A 24,192-nucleotide genomic window follows, 5' to 3' on the forward strand; every position below is an offset into this window, starting at 1 on the left:
TGAGTTATTAATCGACATTGACTATAATCTCCTTTAGTAAGAGGTAAAATTTCACTTTTATCCCAATTCAGTTTGTGGCCTGATATTTTCCCATACTCTTGAATCTAGAGGATAATTGATGCAACGAGTACAATGGGTTTGTTAAAACAGAACATCATCAGCAAATAAGTTAATCTTGTATTCCTCCTGGTTAACTCTGAAACCCTTCTGGGTCCATTCTAGTTAATTCAGCTAATGGTTCTATCTCCAACACAAATAAAGCAGGTGATAATGGACAACCTTGCCTAGTTGACCTTGTTAACTGAAATGGTGTTGAAATTTGACCATTTGTCACTACTTTAGCTTTGGGATTAGTATTTAAGGTTTTAATCCATTTTATAAAGGATACTCCTAATCCATATTTTTTCCAATACCTTAAATAAAAAATCCCATTCCAATCTATCAAATGCTTTTTCTGCATCTAAAGCAACTGCCACACTCATTTCCTCCCTCTTTTGAGCCAAATGAATTACGCTAAATAACTGAGTTACGTTATCTGCTGATTGTCTATTTTTAATAAATCCTGTTTGATCATTGTGTATTAATTTTGGTAAGTATTTAGATAATCTGTTAGATAAGATCTTTGCTATTATTTTATAGTCAGTCTTTAACGAAGAAATAGGTCTATATGATGATGGCTTTAAAAGATCTCTATCTTTTTTTGGCAATACTATTAAAATAGCTGTCGAAAAAGATTCTGGAAGTTTACGCATTCTTCCCGCTTGGTGTATTATCTCCATAAAAGGAGGAATTAATAAATCTTTAAACTTTTTATAAAATTCAGGTGGAAAACCATCTTCTCCTGGGGATTTATTACTTTGAAATGATCATTGAGCTTCTTCGACCTCTTTTAATGTAAAAGGTATATCTAATCCCTTCTGTTCTTCCGAATTCAATTTTGGAAGAGTTATTAAAAGTTTCATTAATTTCCAAAGGTTTATAAGTAATTTTATTTACTCTTGTTCGAATTGCATTTATCGTTTTAGAAGTCTGGTGTGTTTTTCACTGCCAAGCAAGAACCTTATGTGATCTTTCACCTAGTTCATAATATCTCTGTTTACTTCTCATAATTGCTTTTTCTGTTCGATATATCTGAAGCGTATTATATTGTAACTTCTTATTAACAAGTTGTCTTCGTTTTTCTTCTGTCATATATCTTTGAGATTCTTTTTCTAATTTTGTAAACTCTTTTTCCAATTGATCTATTTCTATCATATATTCCTTCTTAATTTTATTAGTATGTTATTATCTGACCTCTCAAATATGCCTTCATTGCTTCCCACAATATAAATTTATCATCAACTGAATGTGAATTTGTATCTAAAAAAAACTGAATCTGCTTTTTCATAAAATCACAAAAATCTTGATGTTTTAGTAATATAGAATTAAATCTCCATCTATAAATTGATTCCTCTATCATTATCATTGTCATTATCAATGATCTGACAATATTCTTGCTTTATATTCCATGTTTTTCACTCTATCTTGAATATTCGTTAATAGGATGTCTATTTGAATAAAATGAATAATCTCTTACTTTTCTGTTAATTCTCCATATATCAATCTTTCATCAATGATAAAGTTAATTTTGCGACAACCTTTGTTGATCTATCTAAAACTGGATCTAGACAAAAGTTAAAATCTCCACCTATTAATATTTTGTCATGCATTAACCAAATTCAAACAGACGTATAAATTTTACATCATTTTCATGTGGTGCATAAATATTCATAAGAGTCCATAGATCTGAAAAAAATTGACAATGTATAATTAAATATCTCCCCGCTGAATCAATTAATACATTTTGTATTTTAATTGGTAAATTTTTATTAACCAAAATTGCAACTCTTCTCCCCTATGAGTTAAATGAAGCTGCAATAACATTTCCAACCCAATCTCTTTTTAATTTCTGATGTTCTTTCTCTATTAAGTGTGTTTCTTGTAAAAAAATGTATATCTATTTTCATTTTTTTAATGTGTGTTAAGATTCTTTTTCTGTTCACAGGTCCATTAAGCCCATTAACATTAAAACTTTGAAAATTTAGTAAATTAGTCATTATTTTTAATTGGGATACTCCAATCTATCATAATACCTAATCTTTCAACTTTCGTGGTACCTTGGGGAATCTTTTTAAACATTCTCCATGTTGCTATGTGTGCCCCACCGATCATCCAGGCAAAAAAAGATAGAAGAAAAATAGATTATAAAGAAAAAAAACAAAATACCTCTCTACTAATGTTTTGGATAAAAAAGAACACAACATTACCCCTATCTGTTGTACAGGTCATGGCAATCGCCATGATTACACACGTGAATCCCGTAGCAATCGATCCAAAGCTCCTCCAGCTCCCCCCGACATAGAAAAGTATATTTATGAGAAGAAAAAAAAAGAAAAAATGCTACTCGCAATTAATATTTCTTAAATTTTGCCTTTCGCCCCCTGTATCATCCTTAAATGTCCATCAATTCCATTCACTGTCTCTGTATCCATGTTTAATCCTTTACGCTTGGAAATATCTGTGTAGTTAGCGAATAACGAGGAGTTTTCGTGCGAATTCCTCCGCTTCTCGATAATCAGTAAAAAATCTTTTTCCATCCTCCAACAAAATTATCAGTGTTGCTGGGTGACGCATTATGAATTTATAACCCTTTTCCCATAAAGCTTTTTTCACTGGGTTAAATTCCTTCTTTCTCTTCAAAAGGTTATAACTTATATCAGGATAGAAAAGAACTGCTTTCCCTTCTATCACCAATGTCCCTTTACTCTTTCTGGCACATCGGGCAGTCACCTTCAGGATCTTTTCTTTATCTTGGTATCTTAAGCATTTTATCAAAATTGATCGCAGATTTTGATCAGCTTGAGGTCTTGAACTTAAGGCTCTATGAGCCCTTTCAAGTTCAATTAGAGTTTCTTCTTCAATTTCCAAGTTTTCAGGGATCCATTTTTCAAAAAAATTTATTGGATCTTCTCCTTCTATATCTTCTTTAAGTCTAACAATCTTAGTATTGTTTCGTCTGCTAAAATTTTCTAGCTTATCCACATTTTCCAACAATTGTTTTCTTTCTGATGTCCAGGCAGAGATATTATCTTCCGTTTTATTCATTCTTTCAACCATGTCTTCTGTTGTGGCTTCCAAGTCTATAATTCTCTTTCCATTTTTTACTGTCTTTTTATCATTTTATCAAACATAATCTCCATATTTATCTTTTTTTGATTTCTTTTAATGCGTTTATTTTTTTCTAATTCACGCATTATTTGCATCAAAGTTTTTTCTATATTTCCAGAAAAACTTTTACCTCCATCTTCGTCTGATTTATCCAGAGAATCTGAATCTGCCGCAGATTCACTTTCACTTCTGGTTTCAATCGTAACAGGGATTTGTAGTTCAGGTTGCTCGCGTTTGCGCAGTTCTTGTTGGTATTTTTCTTTGGAAATGGTCGATGTTGCCTTAGTTTCCTGTTCTGTATCACCGCAGGTGAAATGTACCTGAGCCCGTGGTTCTCTGGCAGCAGCAGCCCTTGATTCTGTTCCAACTTGCCTTGTCTTCACGGTAGTAGTTTGCTTTATCTTCTGTTTGTGAGACACAGTTTGAAACAATGCGGAGTAGTTTATAAGTAACTTTTAGAAAGTATTTACTAACTTTTCTTCACGTAAACATTAATTTACTGATTTTTTATGGGAGAGCTGGTTTCCCGCGTCTCGATCCTACGTCATCACGTGTTCCCCCCCCCCCTCCCCCGGACTGTGTTTTGTTGTGATCTTTAGGTTCCAGAGAGAATGTTACCACCCAGTATGGTGTTGAAATTTCTTTAATGCTCCTAATTTTCCTTCACAGGTCCAAGCTCAGTGATCACCGAGCTCCTGTCAAGCTGGAACGATTTCCAGCTGCTGCAGTTGACGGATATCTACCAGGACAGGCTGGAGCAGATGATGGAAGGTGGGGTGCACGGAGTGAGCCTGGCGTTAACGGCCGAGAATCAGTTCAGCGGAGAGGAACATCGGGTGAGTGGGAGGGAGAACGGGTTTGAATTTTCACACATCACAGGACTGATGGGTGTCGGAACTCTCACTCACTGGATAATAAAGCATTAAAACAAATCAGAAATAAATATATATAATTCTTAAAAATGTGAATCTCAAGCGATGATTGAAAAAGTTGTAAATACTCCTGCTGGTGGCTCAATGTTCAGAGTGAGGAGAGTAGGCAACAGTTAAATGATGTTGCAATAAACGAGCTTAAATGGAAATACGGTAGAAATTTTTATTCCGAGAAGAGTGTACAGTGTGACGGCAGGATTCAGTGAGAACCGGGGCATTATTACTGGATGCCACAGGAGCTCGAGTGTGTTCTGTTCTGGCTGGAGATCATTCTGTGACAATCCGTAACTGCAAACAGTGTGGATTGGGGAATACTACCATGTTGTAATGTGTAATCACTGAATAAACCTCCACTGGAAAAGGCAAAGCAAAGGCATCAGGTGTCAGCCGGAAATCCGCTGTCATGTTGGGCACTGGTGGACTGAGGAAATGAATAACATTATCTTTTCTGCAACTTCTCCTGTGACTGCTCACTGTTATAAAAACCCTCCTGACTTCTTTCCTCATCTGTCATTGTCATTTTCTGATTTTGTTTTGCACGGTCAAATCTGGTGAGGAATTATTTCTGGATTTGGAGCCACATTAACGAAGCGGTCACAGACCAGCCAGGATCTCATTGACTGGTAGACCAGGTTCATGGTGAATGTCCCTCCGTGTGCTCTACACTCAGAATGTACAGTCCATGTCCAGACAGGATCAGCACCCGTCCGGGTGACTGGTCAGTGTGATCCCGTTACAGAGCACATCATTTACTTCTCATTCTCTGTGTGAATCTGTAAGTCCCCAGTACGTTCACTGTTACTCTTCACAGAAAATCTCTGATCTCGCTGATAAGGGAGAGCGGACGGACAGTTCTAAACTCCTCCTGAGCCTGGTGATGGAGAAAGGCTCCCGCGCCCGGAGGGTGATGTGGGAAACCTTTGTCAAAATGCGGATTGGCGTCCCAAATTTGGACAAAATACTGAAGGAAATACAGATATATGGTGAGATAATATCAGAGATTAATTTAAATTTGGATTTAATACAGCACACTTTAAAATTTTACAAAAATGATTTCCTCAATTTGTTTAAATTCAAACAGGTTGTGATCCTTCCCATCGACCAATTTCCACTCAACATTTACTAAAGGTTCTCAGTGAGCTGAAAGGTAAGTGAACGTGCATTGAACATTGAAGAGTATAACACAGGAACAGGCCATTAGGCAAATAATATTGTGCCGAAACAGCTAAGAAATAAATCAAACAAACCTGAAGACTAATCTCTCCTTCCTTCACCATGTCCACATGCTTCCATCTTCCTTACACCCATGTGACTGTCCAAAAGTCCTTTAAAAGCTTCTAATAATTTGCCTCGACCATCTTACCAGGCAGTGCGTTCCAGGCAGCCACGATTGTCTGATTTAAAAAATAAGCTATCCTTCACATCCCCCTTCATTCTACACCCTCTCATCATCAATTTGTTCCCTCTGGTAATAGACATTTCAACCGCGGGAAACTGATTCTCTCTGTCCACTCTATCCAAGCCTCTCGTAATCTTGTGAACCTGTGTCAGAGCTCCTCTCAGCCTCCGATGAACCACAGCAAACAACCTAATTTCATCCAGCCTCTCATGATAGCACATGCCTTCTAAACCAGGCAGCATCCCGGTAAAGCTCTTCTGCTCCCTCTCTAAAGCCTCAACATCCCTCCGGTAGTGGGGCGATCGGTACGGTATGCAGTGGCCCAGATGAGGCTGAAGCAAATTTCATTAAGTTGAAACTTGACCTCTGTTTCCACCAACGGTTGTAATTTGCGTCGGGCAGTTCAGTTGTTGAGCCAAAAAGATCTGACCAGGTAAATGTTGGCACTGTGACAGAGAACACAGTGAGACACAGGGAAACGTGTTTGCTAGCGGGAGAGTTTTCACAAGACATTTGGAGGAAAGAGGCAGAGAGCTGGCGAGTTTGAGGAAAGTGGTCACACCGCTCTGAGTCCGGCAACTACAGATCCCCACCGGAGTCTGAGTGGAGAAGGGCGATCTGGAGAATGGAAAAATAATCTTATATTTCTTCACACCAAAAAGTCAAAACCTTCTCTTGCCAGGCACTGCCCCCTCCTGAACAGCCTCATCCTTAACCATTTTCTGAACTCCCCCAGTTCCCGCAGATTATCTTTTCTTAGAGTTGGGTGTCCACTGAAGTTCCAGTCACAGAATAGTAATAATAGCATCACTTTAATTAGAAAAGCAGGTAACATCACAACTGGTCTGTTCAACCACAGAGCAGCTCTTACCAGAAATACAAGGAATCTTGGCCAGAACCCTGGTTCCGTCTCTCTAATTTAAAATAACAAATCCCAAAGATGATAATTTAAATATGGGAGCAGAGACAGACGAATCAGGAAGTTTACAAACTACTCACGTTTCTGGGACCTCTGTAAATATTGCTCCAGTCCAGACCCGGTCAATGAAACCCCTCAGTGTCCCTGAACACGGGTTTAGTAAATTGCTAAAAGCTTGATCATCATTGTCCTTCATCCTGTTTGCAGAGGGAACTGACAAGACAGAGAAATTCCCAAACCCATTTCTGAATATGAAACTGATACACTCCCTGATTATTGAAGAACACCTTTTCTGCCACTGTCACATTCTGTAAAGTGAATATGTCCAGGATCAGTGTTTTCCTACACTCCCTATCACAGCCCAACACATTGAATAGTCACCCCACACACTCCTGACAGCGTCCTGTCACACTGTGAGAATCCACACAATGCTGGCAGGGTCCTGACACACAGTGAGACCCCACACACCCCTGATAGGGTCCTGACACACTGTGAGACCCCACACACCTTACAGGGTCCTGACACACTTTGAGATGCCAGAAACCCGTGGCAGGTTTAAGACACACTGTAAGCCACTACAGTCCCCTTACAGGGTCCTGACACGCAGGGAGATTCCATAAAACCCTGGCAGTGTCCTGCCACACTGTGAGAGCCCAGACACACTTGACAGGGGCCTGACACACTGTGAGACCCCATATACCCCTGACATGGTCCTGACACACTGTGAGACCCCACACACCACTGACAGGGTCTTGACACACTGTGAGACCCCACACACTCCTGACAGGGTCCTGACATACTGTGAAACCCCACACGCCCCTGACAGGGTCCTGACACACTGTGAGACCCCACACACCCCTGACAGGGTCCTGACCAACTGTGAGACCCCACACACCCCTGACAGGGTCCTGACACACTGTGAGACCCCACACACCCCTGACAGGGCCCTGTCACACTGTGAGACCCCACACACTCTTGACTGGGTCCTAACACACTGTGAGACCTCACACACCACTGACAGGATCCTGACACACTGTGAGACCTCACACACCCCTGACAGGGTCCTGGCACACTGTGAGACCCCACACACACCTGACAGGGTCCTGACACACTGTGAGACACCACACACCCCTGACAGGGTCCTGACACACTGTGAGACCCCATACGCACCTGACAGGTTCCTGACACACTGTGAGACCCCACACACTCCTGACAAAGTCCTGACACACTGTGAGACTCCACACACCACTGACAGGGTCCTGATACACTGTGAGACCCCACACACCCCTGACAGGGTCCTGGCACACTGTCAGACGCGACACTCCCGATAGGTTCGTGATACACCATGAGATGCCACACACAGCTGATAGGGTCCTGATACTCTGGAATTTAGAAGGATGCGAGGGGTTCTGATTGAAACATATAAGATTTTTAAGGGATTGTACACACTAGATGCAGGAAGCATGGTCCTGATGTTGGGGGAGTCCAGAACAAGAGGCCACAGCTAACAATAAGGGGTAGGCCATTTAGAACGGAATTCAGGAAAAACCTTTTCACCCAGGGAGTTGTGGATCTATGGAATGCTCTGCTTCAGAAGGCAGTGGAGACCAATTCTCTGGATACATTCAGGAATGAGTTAGATAGAGCACTTAAAGATTGCGGAGTCAAGGGATATGGGGAGAAGGCAGGAACGGGGTACTGTTTGTGGATGATCAGCCATGATCACATTGAAAGGCGGTGCTGGCTCAAAGGGTCCAATGGCCTACTCCTGCACCTATTGTCGAATATCAATTGACAAACCCTGAGACCCCACACTCCTAGCAGGATCCTGACAAACTGTGAGACACAACACATGCCGGTTGGGGCACAGACAACCTTTATGACCCCACACGCCCTTGACAGTGTCCTGATACACTGCGGGACCCCATATGCCCCTGACAGGATACTGACACACTGTTAGACCCCACACAAACCTGGCAGGTTCCTGACACACTGTGGGACCCCACACACCTGATATGTTCCTGACATACTGTGAGACCCCACACACCTGACATTTTCCTGACACACTGTGCTCTCCCCATACATCCCTGGCAGAGGCCGGACACAGTGCATAACCCCACACACCCCGACAGGTTTCAAACACAGTTTGAGATCCCACGCACCCCACCCACAGTTCATGTTCTGATCAGCAAATCTGCTGCTTTGTATTTTGATTCAGTGATGGTGGGAGGGGAGGGTGAGCTGTGATTCCCCGATCTGTTCCTTTGACAGAATGCCCACCACCTTCTTCTCTATCTCCATACGCCACATCAACACAAGGGATTAAAAGATACTTCCTTAGGAGCGATGATATCTGTGGCAGTAGTGAGATGTTGTCCAGTATGGGACAGTTGGGGGTCAGTAAACTACCAGGGAAATACTCACCTTCACAGCACAGTTAATGTGGAAATGTGATGATCTGGTGTTTATCTGGACCAGGCCTCTCTGTCCAGTCAGCGGTCTGTTAATTTAATTTACTTTACTGTACGAACAACCATTATGCAATAGCTGTGAGCTAACTCTTGTGTGCTTAAATACTGAGTTCTGAGCTGAGGCATCTGTTCCCATGGAAGATGTTCAACAGAAACACAAGGAGACTCTGCGGGCACAAACTGAAACACTGAGAGTGAACACGATCCTGATGAGGGAGAAGGTGAAGGTTTTCCAGCTGGTTGATCGATACGCTGAGCTCACGGTCATTTCTACTGTTCGAGATCGGACACTGGTGGAACATGAGCTGCTGGCAAGAGGCAGAGACCACGAGGAGTGGAGAGAGAAACATCTCTGCGGAGAGCTGGAAAAAGTCCGGACTGATCAGTTGTTCCAGAACAGCTTTTCCCAGAGTAAATCCAAATCTGGGAGTTCTGCAGCAGTGGCTGGAGTCGCGGGGATCGGGAAAACAACAATGGTACAAAAGATTGTTTATGACTGGGCCACGGGGAAAATATACCAACAGTTCCAATTTGTCTTCAGTTTCAAATTCCGGGATTTAAACTCCATTAACTGTCGAATAAACCTGAAGGAACTGATTCTGGGTCAGTATCCTTACTTTGGGAATATCCTGAGAGAGGTCTGGAAGAACCCAGAGGGATCGCTGTTTATATTTGATGGTTTGGATGAATTCAATGACCAAATTAATTTTTCTGACAGTCGGAGAGACACGGAAACTCGTTACACATGCACAGATCCTGAATTCAAGTGCAAGGTGTCTGACATTGTGTACGGTTTAATCCAGCACAAGCTGCTCCCAGGGTGTTCAGTGCTGGTGACCACCCGTCCCGCTGCGTTACATTTATTGGAAAAGGCTGAGATCAGTACCAAAGCTGAAATCCTGGGATTTTCTGGTGAGGAACGGAAGGAATATTTTATCAGACATTTCGAAGATCAGATGGTGGCAGAAGCTGTTTTCAAACACGTGAAGGAGAACGAGATCCTGTACACCATGAGCTACAACCCCTCCTACTGCTGGATCCTCGCTCTGGCACTGGGCCCCTTCTTCACACAAATCGACAGGGACAAGCAGCGAGTTCCCAAGACCATCACCCAACTGTACTCCTACTATATTTGCAATATCCTGAAAAACCACGGCCGTGAGATTGAGAACCCCCGTGAAGTTTTACTCAGGGTTGGTCAGATGGCCTACAGAGGAGTGTCCGAGAGGAAGATTGTGTTTACAGGTGGAGATTTGATCAACTACAATCTGCAGCCTTCCCAGTTCCTGTCCGGGTTCCTGATGGAGCTTTTGGAGAGAGAGGATTCTGCCCGGAGCGTGGTGTACACATTCCCACACCTCACCATCCAAGAGTTTGTAGCTGCAGTCGCACAATTCCTGATGCCAGATGGCAGAGATATTATGAAACTCCTCACTGAAGCCCACTGCGTGAAGGATGGACGGTTTGAGGTATTTCTCCGTTTTGTTGCTGGTATCTCCTCCCCAATGACAACTCGGGGCCTGGAGGAGTTTCTTGGTCCATTTCCTCATCAAACAACCTGCCAGGTGATTGACTGGGTGAAGGAGGAGGTTAAACGCCGGAGTGGAAACACAGAGAGTGAAGCTGGTAAAAGGAGCCTCCTGAACACATTGCACTACCTGTTTGAGTCTCAGAATAGTGGCCTGGCTCAGGCCGCACTGGGATCTGCGGAAACACTTTCATTCAGTGGAATGACACTGACCCCGATTGACTGCGCGGTCCTGTCTCATGTCATCGGACTCTGTGATACAATAAAACACCTCGACCTGGAGAACTGCCACATTCAGTGTGAAGGAATCCAACGGCTGGGACCCGGGCTGCACAAGTGCCAGGAGTTGAGGTAACTTGATTTATCTCCCATTCTGAAGTGTGAAACTGTTCCATTGTGTTGTTTCAATGTAAAGGGATTTGGGTTAAACTGTACTAAATCAGATTGTGAAGAATTGTGACAAATGCCCAGGGGATCGGTCAGTAATTCCCCAAGGACGGGAGGGTTCTGTGGATCCTTGTGAAGGGATGTTGGAGACTTCATCAGATCTGTGAACAACGGCCATTGGTTTAATGGTAGTAAATCACAGGAATGGCCGTGTTTCTCGCTGCCTGTGACACGTCCATTAACAATGTTCCTTCCCACTGTGACTGACACCCAGACCGACACTGACTGTAGCAGGTGGGTCAGAGATTCACACCCCCTTCCGGGTGAGGGACAAGAGACCGTCAGCAGATTGTCCCAGTGAGAAGGAAAGAAATACCATTGTGAGATTGTCCTCCCACTGCCCTTCCCCGTGTGTGACTTTGCTCACTTCCAGATACGCAAAGAGCGAGGGCGCATCTCCTCTGGGCCTCTGTTCAGACCCAACGCACATGTACAAAAAATTTCTGCATCCTCTCGTCTTATAGTATTATCATTTACCCTTAGAATCCTCCTGTGGGACTTCTCATCCCAATCTCCCTTCCATTCTTTGGAATCTCGCCCCCATCCCCATTCCTCCCGTGGGCTCTCTATTACTCTTTACTCATCCTCCTGTGGGGTGCCTTTTCCACAACCCCCCCCCCCCCCCCCCGTTCCTCTGAGAGCTCTCTTCCCTATCTCCCTTTCATCCTGTGGGATCTCTCTTCCCCATCCCCCTTCCTCCTTTGGGATCTCTCATCAACATAGAATCATAAAATCATAGAACACTACAGCACAGAAAACAAGCCATTCGGTCCTTCTAGTCTGTACCAAAACCTTATTCCACTAGTCCCATTGACCTGCACCCAGTCCATAACCCTCCGGTCCTCTCCCATCCATGTATCTATCCAATTTATTCTTAAAGCTGAAGAGTGAGTCCACATTTTCTACATGAGATGGCAGCTCATTCCACACTCTCACCACCCTCTGAGTGAAGAGTTTCCACCTAAACATTTCCCCTTTCTCCCTGAAGCCGTCCTCCTGTAATTTATCTCTCATAATCTATGTGGAAAGAGCCTAGTCGCATTTACCCTGTCTATACCCCTCAGAGTTTTGTAAACATCTTTGAAATCTCTCCCCATTCTTCTGCGCTCCAGGGAATAAAGTCCTAACCTGTTCAATCTTTCCCTGTAACTCAACTCCTGAAGACCCGGCAACATCCTAGTAAATCTTCTCTGCACTCTTTCAATCTTACTGATATCCTTCCTATAGTTCAGTGACCAGAACTGCACACAATACTCCATATTGGACTTCACCAATGTCTTATACAATCTCACCGTAATATTCCAACTCCTATACTCAATACTTTGATTTATGAATGCCAGGATGCCAAAAGCCTTCTTTACAACCCTGTCTCCCTGTGATGCCACTTACAGGGAATTATGTATCTGAACCCCCAACTCCCTTTGTTCCTCCGCTCTCTTCAATGCCCTACTGTTTATCGGGTATGTCGTACCTTGATTTGTCCTTCCAAAATGGAACACCTCACACTTGTCTGCATTAAATTCCATCTGCCATTTTCTGGCCCATTCTTCCAGTTGGTCCAGGTCCCTCTGGAAGCTTTGAAAGCCTCCCTCGCTGTCCACAACGCCTCTATTTTAGTGTTATCCACAAACCTGCTGATCCAATTTATCACATTATCATCCAGATCATTGATACAGACAACAAACAACAATGGTCCCAGCACAGATCCCTGATACACACCACTAGTCACAGGCCTCCAGTCTGAGAAGCAATCATCCACTACCACTCTCTGTCTTCTCCCACACAGCCAATTCGAATCCAGTTTACACCCTCTCCATGGATATCTAGTGTCTGGACCTTTAGAACTAACCTCTCATGTGGGACCTTGTCAGAGGCCTTACAAAAGTCAATGTAGACAACATCCACAGCCTTTCCTTCATATGCATTCTTGGTAACCTCCTCGAAAAACACTACAGGATTCATTAAACATGATCTACCACACACAAAGCCATGCTGACTATCTTTTATCAGCCCTTGTCTGTCCAAATCCTTGTGTATCCGATCTCTCAGAACACCTTCTGATAATTTACCTGCTACTGATGTCAGGCTCACTGGCCTGTAATTACCTGGTGTACTTTTGGAGCCCTTTTCAAACAGCGGAACTACATGAGCTACCCTCCAATCCTCCGGCACCGCACCCCTGGCTGAGGACATTTTAAATATTTCTGCCAGGGCCCCTGCAATTTCTACACTAGTCTGTCTCAAGGTCCGAGAAAATATCATGTCAGGCCCGGGTGATTAATCTACCTTTATTCACGGTAAGGAAGCAAGCAGCTTCTCCTCTTTAATCTCTATATGTCCCATGACACTACTGTTTGTTTCCCTTAATTCCATATCTGCTATGCCAGTTTCCTGAGTAAACACTGACGCAAAAAAACTGTTTAAGATCTCCCCCATCTTGTGAGGCTCCACACATAGACGACCACTCTGATCTTCTAGGGGACCAATTTTGTTCTTTACTATCCTTTTACTCTTAATATACTTGTAGAAACCCTTCGGGTTTACCTTCACATTATCTGCCAAAGCAACCTCATGTCTTTTTGCCTTCCTGATTTCCTTCTTTAGAATTCGATTACATTTTCTATACTCTTCAAGTACCTCATTTGTCCCTTGTTGCCTATACCTGCTAAACACCTACTTAACCAGATCACCAATATCCCTTGAAAACCAAGGTTCGCTATGCCTGTTAACTTTGCCTTTAATCCTGGCAGGAACATGCAAACTCTGCACTCTCAAAATTTCACCCTTGAAGGCGTTCCACTTACGGAACACATCCTTGCCAGAAAACAACTTATCCCAATCCACTCTTCCCAGATCCTCTCTCATTTCCACAAAATTGGCCCTTCTCCAATTCAGAACATTAACTGGCGGACCAGTCCTATCCTTATCCATAATTATCTTGAAACTAATGACATTATGGTCACTGGACCCAAATTGTTCACCTACACATACTTCTGTCACGTGACCTGTTTGGTTCCACAATAGGAGATCAGGTATTGCACCCTCTCTCATTGGTACCTCAATATATTGATTTAGAAAACTTTCCTGAAAACATTTGACAAACTCCACACCATCTAACCCTTTCTTAGAGTGGGCGTCCCCGTCAATATGTGGAAAGTTAAAATCCCCTACGATTACAACTTTCTGTTTCTTACATCGGTCTGCTAAGTCTCTACAGATTTGCTCCTCCAATTCTCTCTGACTATTGGACGGTCTATAATACATCCCTATTATTGTGGTCACATCTTTCCCGTTCCTCAGCTCCACCCATATGGCCTCTATAGACGAGCCCTCCGGGCTGTCCCGTCTACGCACAGCTGTGATATTCTCCCTGACTGGTAATGCCACTCCTCCCCGTTTCATCCCTACCCCTATCACATCTGAAACAATGGAAACTCAGAACATGAAACTGCCAGTCCTGCCCCTCCTGCAAACCAAGTCTTACTAATAGCAATAATGTCGAAATCATCGTGTGCCCTAAACTCATCTGCCTTACCTACAATACTCCTTGCATTGAAATAGATGCACCTGAGAACATTTCTATCACGTACAAAACTTTGATATCTGTTTATGCAAGAAGTCCTCGCTTGACCCTTATGCTCCTCCACCTCACTATCTGCTCTAACACTCTGGTTCCCCTCCCCCTGCAACCTTGTTTAAAATCCCCGGAGCAGAACTTGCTAACCTACCAACAAGGATGTTAGTCCCCTCCAGTTCAGGTACAAACTGTCCAATTCAAACAGGCCCCACCTACCCTGGAAGAAATCCCAATTGTCCAGAAACATGAACCCCTCCCTCATGCACCATCCCCTCAGCCACGTATTTAGCTGCATTATCTTCCTATTTCTAGCCTCACTAGCACATGGCATGGGTAGCAATCCTCCTGTGAGATCTCGCTTTCCCATCCCCCTTTCATCCTCTGGGCTCTCTGTTTCCACCCCCACTTCCTTCCAACTGTTGGATCTCTCCTCAGCATCCCCCTTCCTCCAATGGGATCTCTCCTACTTATCCCCCAACCTCCTGTATGATCTCGCTTCCCCACCCACTTCCTCCTGTCTCGTCTCTCGTCCCCATGCCTGATCATCCTATGGGATCTCTTCTCCCCAATCCCCTTCCTCCTGCGGGATCTCTCTTCCCCATCATCCTTCCTTCTGTGGGATCTCACTTTCCCATTCCCTTCCTCCTGTGGGATCTCTCCTCCTCATCCTCCTTCCTCCTGTAGGATCTCTCCTCCCCATCCCCCTTCCTCCTGTGGGATCTCTTCCCCAACCCCCTTCCTCCTGTGGGATCTCTCCTCCTCATCCCCCTTCCTCCTGTGGGATCTCTTCCCCATCCTCCTGTGGGATCTCTCTCCCCCATCCTCCTGTGGGACCTCTTCTCTCCATCCACTACTTCCTGCGGGATCTCGCTTCCCCATCCCCCTTCCTCCTCTGGGATCTCTCCTCCCCATCCCCCTTCCTCCTGTGGGATCTCTCTTCCCCATCCTCCTTCCTCCTGTGGGATCTCTTCCCCAACCCCCTTCCTCCTGTGGGATCTCTCTTCCCCATCCCTCTTCCTCCTGTGGGATCTATTCCCCAACCCCCTTCCTCCTGTGGGATCTCTCTTCCCCATCCCCCTTCCCCATCCCCCTTCCTCCTGTGGGATCTCTCTTTCCCATCCCTTTAGCTTGGGTGGGTCTATTTCGCTGTGTCCCATTGACATTTCTGCAATTCGGTCAGAAACACTTTTCTCTCCATTGGGGAATGGGACAGAATATGTGGAGTTAACAGGGTCACACCGACAGACAAAATTACCGACATTCGGTGAATATGCTGGAGCTGGGCAGTGAGGGACATTGACAGTGATGGGAACTCCGATCAGAGTTTTACTGAAGAGTTTAATGTTTCCTGAAATACCCGAGTGAGAGAAATTCCCTCAGACCCACGGTTTGAATCACTTTGTTCATCAATCTGTCTGTTTGTGTTTAGACTTGGGCAGAATGAACTGGGAGATACAGGAGTGAAACTGGTGTCTGCGGCTCTGAGGAACCCGGAGTGTAAAATACAGAAACTGTGGTAAGTACCAGTCTGTGGGAGATTGTGTTTACAGTCTCTGGGTGTCTGACACTGAACATTAATATGATCAGTAGAAATAAAGAAACATAGAAAACCTACAGCACAATACAGGCCCTTCGGTCCACAAAGCTGTGCCGAACATGTCACTACCTTAGAATTTCCTCGGTTTTACCCATAGCCCTCTATATTTCTGAGCTCCATGCAGCCATCCTGGAGTTTAAAGATCCGATCGTTTCCGCCTCCACCACCGCCGCCAGCAGCCCATTCCACGCACTCACCACTCTCTGTGTAAAAAAACTCACCCCTGACCTCTCCTCTGTACCTACTTCCAAGCACCTTAAAGCTATGCCCTCTCATGCTAGCCATTTCAGCACGAGAGGAAAAGCCTCTGACTATCCACATGATCAATGCCTCTCATTGTCTTGTACAGCTCTATCAAATTACCTCTCATCCTCCGTCACTCCAAGAGAAAAGGCCGAGTTCACTCAACCTATTCTCATAAGGCATGCTCCCCAATCCAGGCAAAATCTTTCTAAATCTCCTCTGCACCATTTCTATGTTTTCCATGTCCTTCCTATAGTGAGGCAACCAGAATTGAGCACAGTACTCCAAGTGAGGTCTGATCAGGGTCCTGTATAGCTGCAACATATAACCATATAACAATAACAGCACAGAAACAGGACATCTCGGCCCTTGTAGTCCGTGCTGAACGCTTACTCTCACCTAGTCTCACGGTGCTGCACTCAGCCCATAACCCTCCATTACTTTCCTGTCCACTTACCTATCCAATTTTGCTTTAAATGACAATACCGAACCTGCCTATATCGCTTCTACTGGAAGCTCATTCCACACAGCTACCACTCTCTGAGTAAAGAAATTCCCCCTCGTGTTATCCTTAAACTTTTGCCCCCTAACTCTCAACTCATGTCCGCTTGTTTGAATCTCCTCTACTCTCAACGGAAAAAGCCTATCCACGTAAACTCGATCTATCCCCGTCATAACCTCTCAACTCTTAAACATTACCTCTCGACTCTTAAACTCAATCCCATGACTGAAGGCCAATTCATCGTACGCCTTCTTAACTACAGAGTCAAACGGCATAGCAGCATTGAGTGTCCTATGTACTCGGACCCCAAAAATTCTCTGATTCTTCAAACAGCTAAGTCTTACCATTAATACTATATTCTGCCATCATATTAGACTTACCAAAATGAACTATTTCACGCTTATCTGGATTGAATTCCATCTGCCACTTCTCAGCCCAGATTTGCACATCTCACTTTCTGCTTTTGGGTCCCTGCTCCAATTCCCCTATTCCTGTGACCTCCGTCTTTCTCATCTCTCCTCCCCATCCCCTTTCCTTCCATGGGATTTCTCTTCCCCATCCCCCTTCCTCCTGTGGGATCTCTCTTCCTCATCCCATTCCTCCTTTGGGATCTCACCACCCTATTCCTCTCTGGGATCTCTCTTCCCCATCCCCCTTCCTCCTGAGGGATCTCTCTTCCACAACCCCCTTCCTCCTGTGGTATCTCTCTTCCCCAATTCCCTTCCTCCTGTGGTATCTCTCTTCCCCATCCCCCTTCCTCCTGTGGGATCTCTCTTCCCCAACCCCCTTCCTCCTGTGGGATCTCTCTTACACATCATCCTTCCTCCTGTGGGATCTCTCTTCCCTATCCCCCTTCCTCCTGTGGGATCTCTCTTCCCAATCCCCCTTCCTCCTGTGGGATCTCCTCCCCATCCCCCTTCCTCCTGTGGGATCTCTCCTCCCCATCCCCCTTCCTCCTGTGGGATCTCTCCCCCATCCCCCTGCGGGATCTCACCCCCAATCCCCCATCCTCCTGTGGGATCTCTCCTCCCCATCCCCTTCCTCCTACGGGATCTCTCCTCCCCATCCCCTTCTTCCTGCGGGATCTCTCTTCCCCATCCCCTTCCTCCTGTGGGATCTCTCCTCCCCATCCCCCTTCCTCCTGTGGGATCTCTCTTCCCCATCCCCCTTCCTCCTGTGGGATCTCTCTTCTATGTCCCCTTCCTCCTGTGGGATCTCTCTTCCGCATCCCCCTTCCTCCTGTGGGATCTCCTCACCATCCCCCTTCCTCCTGTGGGATCTCTCCTTCCCATCCCCCTTCTTCCTGTGGGATCTCTCCTTCCCATCCCCCTTCCTCCTGTGGGATCTCTCTTCCCCATCCCCCTTCCTCCTGTGGGATCTCTCTTCCCCATCCCTTTTCCTCCTGTGGAATCTCCTACCCATCCCCCTTCCTCCTGTGGGATCTCTCTTCCCCATCCCCCTTCCTCCTGTGGGATCTCTTCTCCCCATCCCCCTTCCTCCTGTGGGATCTTTCTTCCCCATCCCCCTTCCTCCTCTGGGATCTCTCTTCCCCATCCCCCTTCCTCCTCTGGGATCTCTCTTCCCCATCCCTCTTCCTCCTGTGGGATCTCTCTTCCCCATCCCCGTTCCTCCTGTGGGATCTCTCTTCCCCATCCCCCTTCCTCCTGTGGGATCTCTTCTCCCCATCCCCCTTCCTCCTGTGGGATCTCTCTTCCCCATCCCCCTTCCTCCTGTGGAATCTCCTACCCATCCCCCTTCCTCCTGTGGGATCTCTCTTCCCCATCCCCCTTCCTCCTGTGGGATCTCTTCTCCCCATTCCCCTTCCTCCTGTGGGATCTCTCTTCCCCATCCCCCTTCCTCCTGTGGGATCTCTCTTCCCCATCCCCGAATCTCCAAGATGCTCTCCCACTGAGAGACCTGACACCTGGCCAGTTTCATTTCCCAAAACCAGATCAAGTACAGCCTCCCCTCTGGTAGGCTTATCTACATATTGTGTCAACAACAAACTCCACCCCATCTACACCCCTCACTCTAGGGAGATGCCAATCAATAACTGGGAAATTAAAATCTCACACCTCAACAACCCTGTTATTGTTACTCCTTTCCAGAATCTGTCTCCCTATCTGCTCCTCGATGTCCCTGTTACTGTTGGATGGTCGATACAAAACACCCAGTAGAGTTATTGACCCCTTCCTGGTCCTAACTTCCACCCACAGAGACTCACTCAGACACAGACAATCATTTATTTTATTCATCATACTCCTTGCATTAAAATAGACACATCTCAAACCATCGGACTGAGTGCCTCCCTTCTCTATCACCTGCGTATCCTCCCTTTCGCACTGTCTCCAAATTCTCTCTATTTGTGAGCCGACCCCACCCACTGCACGATATCTTGGACATGATCAGGAACATCCTGGACCCTGGCACCTGGGAGGCAAACTACCATCCGAGTTTCTTTGCTGTGTCCACAGGATCGTCTGTCTGACCCCCTAACTATAGTCCCCTATCTCTGCTGCCTCCCTCTTCCTTTCCTCACCCTTCTGAGCCACAGGGCCAGACTCTGTGCCAGAGACACTGACACTGATGTTCCCCAACCCCTAGGCCACCCACTCCGGCAGTACTCGAAAAGGAGTACTTATTGTCAAGGGGTACAACCACAGGGGTACTCTCTAGTACCTGCTTCTTGCCCTTCCCTCCTGACTGTGACCCAGTTCCTCAGTCTCCCGTGGCCCCGGTGTGACCACCTGCCTGTAACTCCTCTCTATCACCTCCTCACCCTCCCTGACCAGACGAAGGTCATCGAGCTGCATCTCCAGTTCCCTAACTCGGTCCCTAAGGAGCTGCAGCTCTACACACCCGGTGCAGATGTTGCCGTCCAGGAGGCTGAGAGTCTCCAGGATCTCCCACATCTGACAGCGAGCACAGAAACCCAGCCTCACACACATACTCTCTGTCTGTATTGTAAACAGATAACCTACCTCGCCTCGACCCTTCATCGCCGAAGCCCCGTTGAGCCAAAGCCTTCCTACTCTGTCTCCCGCTCCTCTGACGCTCACTCTGTAAATCTGTCTTTCTTTTAAACTCTTCTCGCTGTTCTCACTGGCCGACTTGCGCAGTCGTGCTGAAGAAAAAAATCAGTAATTGTGTTACTGATAAACACTGGGGATTTGTACCGTCTCCTGTCTCTCTGTGTCCTTCACCCTCACTGACTCTCTCTCATCTCCAGGCTGAACCGTGTCGGTCTCACAGATTCTGGTGCCGAGGATCTCGTCTCCGCTCTCAGTACAAACCCATCACTGACGGAGCTGTACCTGAGTAATAATAAACTGGGAGATTCAGGAGTGAAACTGGTGTCTGAGGCTCTGAGGATCCCAGAGTGTAAAATACAGAAACTGGGGTAAGTACCAGACTGTGGGAGATTGTGTTTACAGTCACTGGGTGTCTGACACTGAACATTAATGTGATCAGTAATTGTGTTACTGATAAACACTGGGGATTTGTACCATCTCCTGTCTCTCTGTGTCCTTCACCCTCACTCTCTCTCATCTCCAGGCTGAACCGTGTCGGTCTCACAGATTCTGGGGCCGAGGATCTCGCCTCCGCTCTCAGTACAAACCCATCACTGACTTGGCTGGGCCTGGGTGAAAACTCGCTGATAGACCTATCTGTCCCCGGTCTCCGCCGCCTCATACTGACCCTCCCGAGTCTGGAGTGGATCTGGTGAGTGTTTGTGTTAATGTTCAATGTGATAAAATATCAGCGGATCCGCGGGTTTTCTGGTGATATTTGTCTGTGAGTGTTGTTGAAACATTAACCCCGGTCCCGTTACTGACACTGTTGTGTGATCTGTTTATTTCATCTTTATTCTCCCATCTGTATCAGGCTGTGGGGGAATCGGTTCAGTGAGACCGGGAGGAAGGAACTGGAGTCTCTGGAGGAAATCAGACCCGGACTGAGAGTGATCCTGTGAACATCTGAATGTGTGAACATCCCCGCCCGAGGGGAATCGGATCAGTGAGACCGGGAGGAAGGAATTGAGATCTCTGGAGGAACCCAGACCCGGACTGAGTGTGAACATCCCCGCCCGCGGTATGGGGACATTTGGCCGACTCCCCGCCCTCCCCCTTAACTCCCGCCCTTACCTTTAACGGCCGCGTGCCGGGGCTGATTCCCAACGGTTTTAACGGAACCAGCTCGGGCCTCGCGTTGTGTGCGTCGCTCGGAACGGTCCCGCAGTGACTTGTTTCCGACTGTTGTCCGGCGTGGCAGCTTCCGCCGGAAGTGCGTGTTCGAGACACTCCCACGTGACACCCCGGGGAATTACCCGGACAGGAAGAGCCCGGGGTCCGGGGCTCAGTCTGGGACACCGGTGTCCCGGGGTGGGTGCGATAATCCCGGGAGAGAATCCTTTTGCCCCCTTTGCTGAGGACGGTGCATTCGGCAGCCTGGCCGAGATAATGATGTTAAATTGACAAATCCCTCGGCAGTGACCCTGGATCTGCAGCGATCTCGGACACGGCCCTGAAGTGTGAATTTATAATCATCGGTTCCCCGATGCAGAGTGACGGTGAGAAACGGGACTGATTATTCAAACTGTTATCGTTGTCGCCGGACAGTTAATTGTGTCTAACTGTGAGTGAGTCGGGAGCAGCTTATTTATTCCCGCACGTCAGCAGCTCACACATTGTTTAATTTACATTTGTCACAGAAATCAATAAACCTCTGTAACTTCCTGTCCTGGTGCCAGACTCGAGCTTTATTTGAGCTTTTCTGCTGCCCTCACACCCTGTGCACTGCAACAGAGGGTCGGAGCTCCTCACACTGACACAGTAGCGTCTCAGCTCCAGGCTGAGGGAGGTCGGACTGGCGGAGTCTGGGTGTCCAGGATCTCATCTCCAACCAACCCCCTTCCTGGCTGGCTAACTAACTAACTGACCTCCTCCTGTCCCCTGCAACCAGTTATAATGGACAATTGTATCAGACTTGCGTCCACTGATGTCCCAGCTCCCTCCGCACCGTCCCATCACACACTCCCAGGGTCAGACACAGAGTGAAGCTCCCTCCACACCGTCCCATCACACACTCCCGGGGTCAGACACTTTGTGAATCTCCCTCCGCACCGTCCCATCACACACTCTCGAGGTCCACGCGCACACCACACACACACACACACACAGACACACACACACAGTAGATGATGGTGAAAGCGACGGAGAGAAGTAAGTGGAACGGCGGGGAGCGATGCAGGGTGCATGGAGGGCGGGAGGGGGCGTAAACGGGTAGCCAAGTTCAGGTGGATATTAGAACCTTATCAATTAATAAACACTATTGATTTCTGGGTTCGAGAAGTAGCCCAGGATGAAATCGAAGATGAGGAAACTTTTGTGAAAATGGGAAGCCGTCCTTTTCCGAATCAAACGCCCCCCTTTCCCATCAATCCTCACCATCGGCATTCTTAACGGGACGCACCACTTCCCATTCACTCCCACTGTCTGTCTCCCATTGGAACTCCTCCTGTTCATTTCTAACGGGACCGGGATCCTGGAAATTGGTCGCGACGTCTGAATTCCCTGTTTGTCAGAACTCAGGGCGGTGTTTACGGAATTTGACGAGAACGCCGACGGGTTGATTAGTTATACTGAAAGTCGAGGGTCGTGTGGACGTTGACGGCATTGTAACACTGACGTTACTCAGGACTCAAAATGGTCTCCGGGGACAAAGTGAAGGGCTGAGTGACAATGGGCGCCATGGAGGGGGCGATGGACGCTCACCTTGTTTCTCATGGTCGGCAAGGAGGGAGCGGCACATTGACAAGGGATTGGGAGTGACTGGCAGAATTAAGATGACCGACAGGGTGGGGATTGTGAACTGATTGAAAATTAACACCAGGGAGGGAGTTCTGTGAAGATTAAAAATAGGATTCTGGATTAAAGCCAGAATATAAAATTGTCACCAGGGAGAGAGTGACGCACCGACATAACATTGTCACCGTGGAGGGAGTGACGCGCACACCGAAAATGGTCTCCAGGGACCTAAGGATTTACTGAGAGAAAATGGACCCCAGGACTGGAGTAACCCACTTATAAATCAGAGGGCGTGGCGGCCCGATCTGAAATAGTCCCTGATTCCTTTGTCACAATGGCTGACAAGGAGAGAGCGATGGACAGACGTAAAATGGCCAAATGGGAGGGTGAGACGCACCGGGTAAAATGGCCGAAACGGAGACAATGGCACATTGTGAAGAGAGAGGGCGTAATGGGTCGATTAAAATGATCTGCTGGGAGAGAATGACGCTCTGACATAAAATGTCCGCTGCTTCGCTTAAAATGTTTGACGGGGCAGTTTAGGGTTAGTGATACCTTGTTTAAAGTGAGCGGCGGGAATGGAGGGGATGCGACACTGACTTACAATGGCCACTGTCACACACAGAATCTATGGTGAAGGAACATGCGGTGCCCGTGGATGCAATCCCGGGATCGACTGTGTTATTGATTGTAATAACAGTATTTTAATTTGTGTTTGATATACTCTTGCGTATTGTATAGATTGTTGTATTGTATTGTATAGATGTTTTAATTCTAATAATTTTGTCATTGAATAAACTAATGTATATATCTCAGATATTCACACATACGCGTATGTACATACATGTGGGATATTCACACATACATGTGGGTTTTGGTGAGGAGGGGTGAGGGGTTTGGGAGGAAGAGGAGTGACGGGACGAGGAGTGGACTGATAAGACGGTGAGCGTGGCGAAGTCACTGACTCAATAGGGGACGGAGGCAAAGGGGCGAAAGTCCCTGACACAAACTGGTGCCCGACATGGAGAAGATAAAGACGGGGTGAGGAGGTGTGAAAAGACAGGAAGGCAGGGGGAGTGATGGGACGGGGAGTGGGGGGAAGTAATGGGACGTGGAGGGAGGGGAATGTGATGGGAACGGAGGGGATGTAACAGGACGGGTGAGAGTGGGGAGCAAAAGGATGGGGAGTGTGGGGGTGACTTTTCAATAGTGGAGGAAGGATGAGTGGGAACGTTTCCTTCGCAAATAAGACGAGCTGCAAGAATGGGGCGTGATCGGGGGAAAAGTGGAGGAGGGGTCGGGACCAGTCAGGTCTGATGAGATGGAAAGTTGAGTGTCTCAACGGAGGAAGAGGGGAGTGACTCACTCAACGACGGAGGGAAGGGTACGGGTGGGGGAGCGAAATTTCCCATGAGAAAATATAAGGGTGTCAGGAGTGAAGGGGTGAGTAGGGGAGTGACTCACTGGGTAACAGAGAGAGAGAGGGCGATGAGGACAGGCAAATATTGGCATCGCAAAATGGCAGCCAACCAGCATACGATGCAGAGCATCGAGGTGGTGGGG

At 46.7% G+C, this 24,192-nt stretch overlaps 1 protein-coding gene across 1 annotated transcript; it reads left to right on the forward strand.

Annotated features, from left to right (window-relative positions):
* The first annotated feature begins 395 nt into the window (after positions 1-395).
* On the forward strand, positions 396-12,030 carry LOC132388672 (NACHT, LRR and PYD domains-containing protein 3-like). Its single transcript, XM_059961046.1, has 7 exons — positions 396-901; positions 3,517-3,591; positions 3,877-4,043; positions 4,951-5,122; positions 5,221-5,286; positions 9,070-10,397; positions 12,016-12,030. The coding sequence occupies exons 3-7, from the start codon at positions 3,969-3,971 to the stop codon at positions 12,028-12,030; spliced, it is 1,656 nt and encodes a 551-aa protein (XP_059817029.1). The 5' UTR covers positions 396-901; positions 3,517-3,591; positions 3,877-3,968.
* Positions 12,031-24,192: the final 12,162 nt, after the last annotated feature.

The sequence above is a fragment of the Hypanus sabinus genome, unplaced genomic scaffold (assembly GCF_030144855.1).
Source record: "Hypanus sabinus isolate sHypSab1 unplaced genomic scaffold, sHypSab1.hap1 scaffold_377, whole genome shotgun sequence".
Classification (NCBI taxonomy): Eukaryota; Metazoa; Chordata; class Chondrichthyes; order Myliobatiformes; family Dasyatidae; genus Hypanus; species Hypanus sabinus.

What these genes read in the sequence shown, in the direction of transcription:
- LOC132388672 (XM_059961046.1), top strand. Translation starts at nt 3,969, where the DNA reads ATGATGGAAGGTGGGGTGCACGGAGTGAGCCTGGCGTTAACGGCCGAG. An exon ending in TCAGCGGAGAGGAACATCGG is followed by an intron (nt 4,044 to 4,950) that starts GTGAGTGGGAGG and finishes TACTCTTCACAG; the next exon opens with AAAATCTCTGATCTCGCTGA. An exon ending in GGTTCTCAGTGAGCTGAAAG is followed by an intron (nt 5,287 to 9,069) that starts GTAAGTGAACGT and finishes TTCCCATGGAAG; the next exon opens with ATGTTCAACAGAAACACAAG.